Source organism: Poecilia latipinna, unplaced genomic scaffold, assembly GCF_001443285.1.
Source record: "Poecilia latipinna isolate Pla-1442-1.1 unplaced genomic scaffold, P_latipinna-1.0 Scaffold2103, whole genome shotgun sequence".
NCBI lineage: Eukaryota > Metazoa > Chordata > Actinopteri > Cyprinodontiformes > Poeciliidae > Poecilia > Poecilia latipinna.
In genome coordinates, this window is record NW_015114719.1 from 63679 (window position 1) to 73099 (window position 9421).

Consider the following 9421-nt stretch of genomic DNA (forward strand, 5'->3'; position numbering starts at 1 on the left):
GCATTAGATTCCTGTGTTTTTGGAAAAAACACAGGAATCTAATGCAAAAAAAGGAGTCGGCTTTTCACCGGAGCCAAAATACCATCTCAATATGAAACGTTTGGAGCGCGCCCAGACGACCCAAAATATTCATGTCCACAGCAACAGTCCACATCTTTAAAGTTGTTTATTTTCACCAAAGTCGAATGATCAGAGCTCATAGTCTATTTGTTTAATAATTTAGCATTTAAAAGGGGTTTTGAATTGAAAATATTGCTTATCTTGTCAATGTATAGTTTTCGATTAAAATGCAATTAATTGCGATTAATGAATTACAGACCCTGCAATTAAAAGTTTTTAATTGAGTCCCACCACTAGTAAAAATTAAGCAGCTCATGTCTTTGAACTCTCTGCTGCTTGACATTCGCTTGTGACTCTGAAATACTCTTATAATAATGACAGTGCATTAATGTGTGCGAATTGTCTAATTTTAGAAAATGGTTCCATATTTCAGCTTCCAGAGGGTCTGTTTTCTTTGGACTTGATTTTAAAACAATAAATAATGTCTCAGCTTAGCAAACCAGGTCATGTAGTATTCTTGATTTATAGATGAATTTGAAAATTTATGATAGTACATCGAACACAACATAAAACCTCTTAAATGACTCAATGGTGGAAAATTCAAATAAGCATAAATGACATAAATACTGGATACCAAAGCTGAACCGACTGTTGTTCTCCTCCTTTTGGCAGTATAATTTCTTTTTAGTGTAATTGTCCATCGAATAAGAAATTAAATCACGATTTTCCTTCACTCGGGCAGTACTTTTCTGATTGCTTCGTTGAGTGCATAAAGAAATCAATCAATGTCAAAATCTTTAATTTATTTATTTTTAGCAAACTGAAAAACATTTTTGCTCACTTCAACTCCATGTGTGTCTCATTAAAGTTCTTGTTCTGGCCTTCATGCCTTTCTCAAAATCAGTGCTCCCAATTTTGTATCAGTATTTAATTTGTTTTCCTCGCCAAACGTTAATGAAATAGAAAAAAACAAAAACAAAAAAAAAAACAACAACAACAACAACTAAGAAACCTTCAGCTTATGTGAGACTTTGTGTTTTTCCACTCAAAACTCCTCCAGGAGTTTACTTACTCGCCACTCCTGGCATCTGCAGAGCATTTAAGGAATGGAAACATCCTCAATGATGCTAAAGTGAGAGCAATTTCTGGGTCATGGAGGAGATGGGAACAAGCCAAAAAAATTACATGAATGGAGGGCACCCAGAGAGCAGGTGACTGTGGAAAAAAAAAATATGATTGGAGACGCAAAGAGAGAGAGAGAAAGAGAGAGAAAGAGAGAGAGAATAATGGAAAAAAAAAGCCTGAGAGGATCTGTCAGCTCTTGTTGGCTTTGATTTTAATGGAAGCCAGCGCTAGCCTACCTCTAACCCATTTGGCCCTAATTCCACTTTTGCTTTCCAAACTTTTTAAACTTTAATGGTCCCTTCTTAAGTGCCAGCTGCTGACAACATTGATTTGGCTTTAAGCTTTGCTGTCCTGCGTGCCTTTATTTTCTCCTGCAAAATCGACAGAAACATCTATTTTCTCCCGTCCTTCTCCACCTCCCACTAATCTGATCCTCCTTCTGTCCAGCCTTCATCCGCTCTCCTCCGTTTATGTGACGGCGTCAGCGGTCGAGTGAGGCGTGTATGAGAATAGATGAAAAGAATGCTATTTCGATAAGGTGCGTGGTTTTTCTTTTTCCTTTTTTTTCAGGGAGGAAACAGTCTGGGTGTTATTATTGCTTCTTCTTTTAAAACAGATGTGGTCCGAACTCAGAAATATAAACCTTTGCAGTCTGTACAAACGTGTTTATTTATTGTAGCAATAGAGAATCTGGTGCTGCATCAAAATAATGTATTGCTAAAAAAAAAAAAAAAATCTGTGGAAAATATGTCATTGGATATGGACTTAAGGTTTCATCATAATATTTTGTGGTACCATGATATGTACCACAAACCTTAATTTGAATTTATCTTCAAATTCTTATGATAAATTATAAACAATATGATAAATGTCCACCCCCCTTTTTTGGTGATTCGTCTTTTGCAGACATGGCAGATTTTTTTTTGCTTTTCGTTATGTCCTTGTTGACCCAGGTCAAGAGGTTAGTTGTGGAAATATTTTTAAAACGGTTGAAGTGGAAAGAGTATTTAATTTATTTTTTTAATAAACAACCATACAGGTCTCAAACAGGCTAATAATCAATCCATCCAATTTAGACCATAATGTGGAAGATGAATGTATATTTTAAGTCAGTGGAGCAATTATCTTTTTCAACTTCTATTCCGTGATAAACTGAAACCTTGATTTCACTCTTCATTTTTTTTATGTATGAACCTTTAATGAAGACTAACAAAGAGAACTAGAGTGCATGAGCATTTGTGAACTTTATGTATTTGATGATGCCAAACCTTTCATCTAGTCAACCAAAAAAATGCCTATTATGGACCATTTGTCCATTATTTTAAAAAAAAATGAACAAAAGGGAAGGCTTAATATTCTGCATGAGGGATGAGCATCTTTCACTACTTTATGAGTTTTGAAGTCTTCCTGTGTTTGATGTTCCCTTATGACTTAATGTTTTTGAAGTTTTCGTTTGAACAGATTTTCAAACTTCAAACCAAAACTAAGAAGAAATGAAAGGCACAAGTTGAGAAACATCTGAATCATGCTAAGTATCACTGCCAAGTGTTACATGTAGACTTCAGTCTCACTTTGGTTTCTTTCCCGTTGGTGAGATGTTAGCTGATTCGTCGCCTGTTTGCTTCCTGAAAGCGACCAAATTTTGTACATTGTATGTGAAAAGCTATTTCCTGTAATTTATTACATTAAGCAGTGGGAACCCCAAATTAAACTATTCAGACAAACCACATTCATGCAAAAAAAACAAAAAAAAAACCTGATAGACAAACGTTTCACCTGATGGGGTTTCTAAGCAAAAGAGTAACACTTATTTCCTAAATGAACCATTTTAAACAGGCAACAGTTTAAATAATGATGTCATAAATCTCTAAATTTCTAGTGTAGAGATCTAATTTCTGCTCTTGTATGTAAAGTGGTATAATATTGACCATCTATGTTTCACTATTGGATGGTCGACAGTGTTTTTCTGACTCTATGCCCTAAAATTAAACTTACGTCTTCTGTTCTTCAGTGATTGTTTTTCTCACATTATTACTTTTTCTCAGTGCAGTCATCTTTTTACATGACTGCAGTGTATTTTCAAACTCAGAGACCAATGACTGATAATGATGACCTGCACTAGAATGCATACACTGAACAAAGATACAAAATGCAACATGTTTGCTTTTGCTCCCGTTTTGTCATGAGCTGAACTCAAAGACTCTTTATACAAACACATTTATATATCCTCTATTGCTATAAATACCTGTCTAAATCTGTGAGTGAGCACTTTTGTTTTGCAGAGTTAATCCGTCCCACTTAACACGTGTTGCATACCGAGTAGCTGATTAGACAGCATGGTAATTGCACAGGTGTGCCTGAGGCCGTCCATAACAGAAGGCCAACCCATCCGTATCCGGGGTGAGCACCATTTGCCTCTTGCATTGTAACCCATCTCCTTGGCGCTGGAGGGCCCTGGCCCAGTGCAAAAAGGCCTAATGGGTCTGAGCATCTCATCCAGCTATGTAATGATAGCCGTCAGGTTACCTCTGGCTTTCGCCCAGGGAGGCTGTGTAGCCCTCCAAATAAAAATAAAAAATAAAAAAAATCCCCAAACAGTTTCTGACCCATCGCCAAACCGGTCATTCTGGAGGCAGCGTAACTTTCTCAATGGAGTCTCTAGACTTTGGCACATCTATCGGATCTGCTCAGTATGAGCCTGTTTTAATCTTTAAAGAGCACAAGATGCCAATGGTGAATCCAGGTGTTCTCTGGAAAATGCCGCATGATGTTTGTCTTACAGTCCCCAGTCATAGACGTGAGGCCCTCATACTGTTTCTGACAGTTGAAGCAGATTAGACACTAGCGGTCTGATGGTATGAGGAGGCAGCAGCTCTGCTACTGCCCTTTGGTTCTTTTACGGCACTGCCGTACCGAGGTGTCTCCTGGCATCTCCTTCATGCCCTGGGCATGGTGCTGACAGACATAGCAAACCTTTTCGCTACAGCTAGCATTGAAGCGCCATCCTGGATGAGCTACACGAGCAAAGCAACTTCTGTGGGTTGTAGACTCCATCTCATGACGTCTCTAGGGGTGACGGTATGGACAACATGCAAAAGTGACCAAAACAATAGTCAAAGGTTGAGAATGGTGAAATTGTCTGTTCTTGGAGTTATCAAGTTATTACAGAGTTGAATTTAGTTGTTCTCTTTATTCTTTGAGAAATGTATGTAGGTGATCAGTTGAACTCGGGGGCAAGGCCAGTGACGCACGTCCAGCATGTCATTTTCATAACTTTATACTGAATCGTGTAACTGACTGGTACAACAAGCCAAGTGGCAGAATTGACCAAATCTTAAGCCTATAATTGCTGCAGCATTCTGAACTAGCTGGAGATGGTCTATGGATGCTGTATTAAGATCCACAGAGAATTGCAATGACTGAAACATTTAAAACAACTTCTAGCCTAGAATGTGCGATCACAGTTATGAGCTTGGGAGTATGTAAGGTGAAAAAGTGAGAAAAAAAACAAAAACAAAACACTAACAGCATCTTCATTAACGTTTTAATATAGTAATGAAGTTGCATAGCTTGATCCAAAATGAAAATTAGTCATCTTTGAAGAAAGCTACAAAAGAAATGGAAATAATTTACATAATTGTATACCAACTCAGAACAACAAACGTTTGGTCTGATTTAGCTTCAAACGGTGAGAAAAAAATATGTATGTCTTTTCATGCGGCATATATGACAGTTGTCTAACAGAATATAACTGAATAGCAGAGCTAGCATTACTACAATTGTAGCCCATTTTCTCCGGAGAACGTAGATCTTTGCCTTAACTCTGACATTCCCAAAAGGTCCATCATCCTAATGTGTTCAAAAACAAAAGCAGAAAGTTTAAAAGACTAAAAAAAATCCTATTAAATACACTTTCAATTCAGTTATCAACTGAAAGTCTTGTCCTCACCTGCTCCCTCAAAACCTTTCAAATCCTTTACAAATTTTACATCTGTGATTTCTCTGACTTCAGATAAATATTGACCGATACTGAAAGTGGCCAATTTTGTGTAATTGTCATTCAGCAGCAGCAGCATCCACTCAAATGAATGTCGTCTTCTCCAACCTGAATATGCAACATTCAGTGAAAGGCTAGCTGACTATCGGCGGCTAGCTAACAAGCTAGCCAAGGGTAAGACTATCCAGTTCTGGGCAACAAGGTGATTTCTCTGTGCATTTTCACCACATTGTTTTATTATTACAGAACAGAAAAACAACATAATGAAATCAAGTGAATGCAAAGGTTTTTTTTCTACCACACTCTAGATTTATTTTTTCTTATAAAAACACACACAAGCTGCATACCAATGGCCAGGATATTTTCAAATTTTGATGATTTCTTCTCTCTTTATGTGGGGTAATATGAGCCTTTTGTGAATACATTTACCCATGCTGATAAGCCTTCCCTGGCATTTATGAAGCTGTGCTTTGGTGATCACAGGCTTCTTTTGTTGTGTGTGTGTGTCTGGCTGAAGAGCCCTGTAGAAAAGGGAGCAGGGGTTGAGAAGCAGAGCACTATAAATGCTTAATTTTCTCACGCCTTTCATGATCTCGAGCCTCGTCGCAGGCCCGCGCCGCAACCCCTTGTTGCGCCGCGCTTGATGCTACTGTTCGTCAGTGGGGAGCCAGCGATTTATGCGTAGACGACATGGAAAAACATCAAAAATCGAAAGAGATGACGGCCGAACAAATGCCAATGAGACAAAGCATAAAGAGGAGGAAAAGTGATATGTATAAACCTCCCTTCTTCCTTGTGAAGTGAGAGCTCCAGTGATGTATAGCCCTGGCAATGGAAAGTTAATTAGATAACTCTTGGAAAGATGAAGGCCTGAGAGGCTCAGATGGAGTGGATGAGAAAGAGAGGTTGACAAAATCATGCAGAAAGGAATGATTTCTATAGACTCCAAGAAGAGAAGAGAGAGAGAAAAATGAGTCGGGTTAGAGAATTTGGAAAGTTGGAAGGGGAAAAAAAAGGTACTGGAGAAGACAAAAGCAAAGATAATTCAGCAGGGAGAGAAATGTGCAGAGGTAAATAAGTTTTTAAACATGTTTTCTGCTTTAGAACCTATGCAGTTGTTACGGTGCACATTTCAAAATGCTATAAAAGTTTAAAACACCTGGGACACCGTAGCCTATAAGGTAGTCTGAATCCGTCTTTATACAGGGTTTCTTTTAATAGCAGGGCTGAAGCAAAACTATAAATGTAGATAATAATGCTTTAAAACCTTTTCCATGCTGAAATATATTAGAGAAGACTAAATAAAACTCACCAGGGCAATTAAATATTGTCACATTTTAAGTGTTAGTGGTGGGTTTTCTAGCGCAGCTGCAGAAGAAACATGATGCAGAACCAGTAGCAGGTCAGGGTGATGGGCAACCATCCAGAGACAAGCAGGTGTGGATGGATATTAATGCACTACATGATTTCTAGTCAGAAGTAACTTTGGACTCAAGTTTATGTTTGTCAATCTAAACCTTTTTAAGGTCATGCAAAGCAGCTGATGGAGAGAAAAGGGCTCGAATTAGATGTTGATGTTTTACACACTTTGTAGAAATGAGACAGGTGAGGTGGGAGTCAATAACGACAACAACAAAAACACTTTTTCCACATCTCACGGGTCATGTCACCAACAACTGGAAAAGATGAAGATGACAGGAAGTGGTAGGAAGGAATGTTTAATCGTGAACAAAATTATTCATGAGTGATTTTAATTGCGTTTTTTTATTTAATTGCAAAATTGTGCTTTTCTCACAAATTTACGGAACAGCAACACGATTTTGCACACATTTGAGATGGAAATAAAATTAGTGTAGCAGTAGGACAGTGCAACAAAAACACGTTGGCAAAAGTCAGTCCACAGTAGCTGAGAAACAGAAAAGTATGCATTTTTCTAAAAATATTTAAAGACAGTGTATGTACTCTATGAGTTCAGACACTCTACAAATGCCCAGCATATGAAGGAAACCCTTTGTAAATTCTGCAGTAAAGGCAGGTTTCTTTGACATTTAACATGTGGAAGTCTTGACTCTACTCAGATTATATCTGACGACCGGCTTTGAAACGCCTCACGGATGGATGGATGAAGACTTGAGTGTTTTCCGCTACTGCATTAGTGTGTGTATAAGAATTTGTGTGTGTGCTGGCTGTAAGAAAAAAAAGGAAAAGTTTGTGTGTGACTGACAATGACAGTGCGTGCAACTTGAGGGGGGGGGGGGGGCCATTTTTCTTTTAATTTCAAATTTAATGACACACTATGTTCCAGTGGACAAGCAATATGGCAGGCTGACACACACATACACTCACACACTTATGAAAACGCATAGGGATAATGGCAAAGTCTGCTTTGGCGCTCACAAAAAGTGGCAGGCTGCTATGCGACGAGCTTGACAGTGAGATAACAGGCTAACAATGACACACACACACACAAACACACACAGCAGCTACAACTGACAGGGAACCTCATCAAACCAACTTTAATGAAGTCACTTCTCCCAAATTGAAGAGAGCAAGAAAGCAGTGATGAGAGGAGGAGGGGAGGGAAGGAGGACAAGGTCACTTGGATTGATAACGCTCATTAGCTTAATAAGGTACTTTAATGAAGCTGGTCCGCTACAATAGAGTGCAACACAATCTACTGCCCACACACACGGTAGCACAAACATTTTCATATTTTCCTACATTTTCAACTTACAACACTGCTGCTGTGAGCGTTTGAGCTGTATAGTTTTATTGCAGAAGACCTCATCCGCCCTGCATGCATCCAAAACAAACAGACTGACCTCTCCGTCTGAGGACTGCAAGAGAAGGTCTTTCCTACAGGAAGCCGTGAAGTCTCCCACTCCAGCACTGACCTCCACCCCTCTGGGAGCTTCTAGCGTCAAGGTCCGAGTTGGGGACTCTAGTCTGTAAAAATCAACAAACAGATTTTAGTCACACTAGAAGCAGAATGAACCTTCGTTGTCGCCGCACATAATTGCAGAGACAAGGATAAATTACACAAGTTTGCACAAACACACACTTTTCTTCTTGGAAAGCAAAGATGCTTCTGAACTGGTGACTTATGAACGTAGCAGTTGTACACCGTGACTTTTAAAAACATACTCATAGTCACTTTTAACTTTTTTTAATAATTTTCTTACATGACTGAGTTAAACACAAACGTGCTAGACCAACAGAAATTAGTGTATGAGTGTCAAATTTAAGGGAGATGAATAATTGACAACATTGTTCCTTTAAAGAAACGCTAGATCAGCCAGACTGGACAAAAAAAAAATATATATATATATATATATATATGAAAAGTCTTACTATATATTTTGTATTGAATTTAGTCCAGTTTGGACTAACGCAAACATACCAACACACCAAATACACCGGTGGACCAGTACAGCTAAGAAAAGGATGATGCATAAAAGTGCAATATTCCCTGCCAGTCATTCAAGAAAGTGAAACAATTTATAGAAAGTATACAAAGTAAAAAAGTTCAAGCTTTTTATTGTTTGCAACTTAAAAATGATTAAGGTAAACCCAAAATTCAGTGTCTCAAAGTTAGAATATCACATTAAAGCAATCAAAAACAGATGTACACACAAATGTCAGGCACTTGAAAACTAGTTACATTTCTATAAACTCAATACTTGGTTGAACCTGCTTTTGCATCAACTATTGCATCAATATGGTGAGATCAGCCTGCAAAGGTGTACTGAAAGTCCAGGCTGCTCTGATGGCCGTCTTCAGGTCATCTGGAGTCTCTTATCTCCCTCTTGACGACAGCCAATAGATTTTCTTTGGGGTTCAGGTCGGAGGAGTTTGCTGGCCAATCACAAACAGGAACACTGCAGCCACTGAAGCAGCTTTCAGAAAGCTGTGGGCAGATGACAGAAGTCCTGCTGGAAAATTAAACTCTCCGTATTACACTTGTGATTTCCACATCCTCCTCTTATGATTTTGTTTTCTTACAACAAAAAGCATCATGTGTGGCTGAACCATTCAGACAAATAAAATGAGATTGTGGTGTGGTGAGGCAAGATCAGGTAAAATGTCCATGTCCTTAATGGGCACTTGCATTTACACACTGTGGTCTCACAACATGCAAAACAGAACAGGTACAGCTAATATTTCACAAAGGATAATTTAGAAAAATGCAAAAAAAAAAAAAAAAAAAAAAAAAAATTAAAATTTAAAAAAAAAATTTCT

At 38.3% G+C, this 9421-nt stretch overlaps 1 protein-coding gene across 1 annotated transcript in view; it reads right to left on the reverse strand.

Annotated features, from left to right (window-relative positions):
* LOC106936238 (zeta-sarcoglycan-like) overlaps positions 1 to 9421 on the reverse strand; it is an 87295-nt gene that overhangs the window by 22031 nt on the left and 55843 nt on the right. Inside the window, exon 5 of the mRNA XM_015017099.1 lies at positions 8005 to 8128. Coding sequence (XP_014872585.1) covers positions 8005 to 8128 — 124 coding nt within the window. The remainder of the gene's footprint in view (positions 1 to 8004; positions 8129 to 9421) is intronic.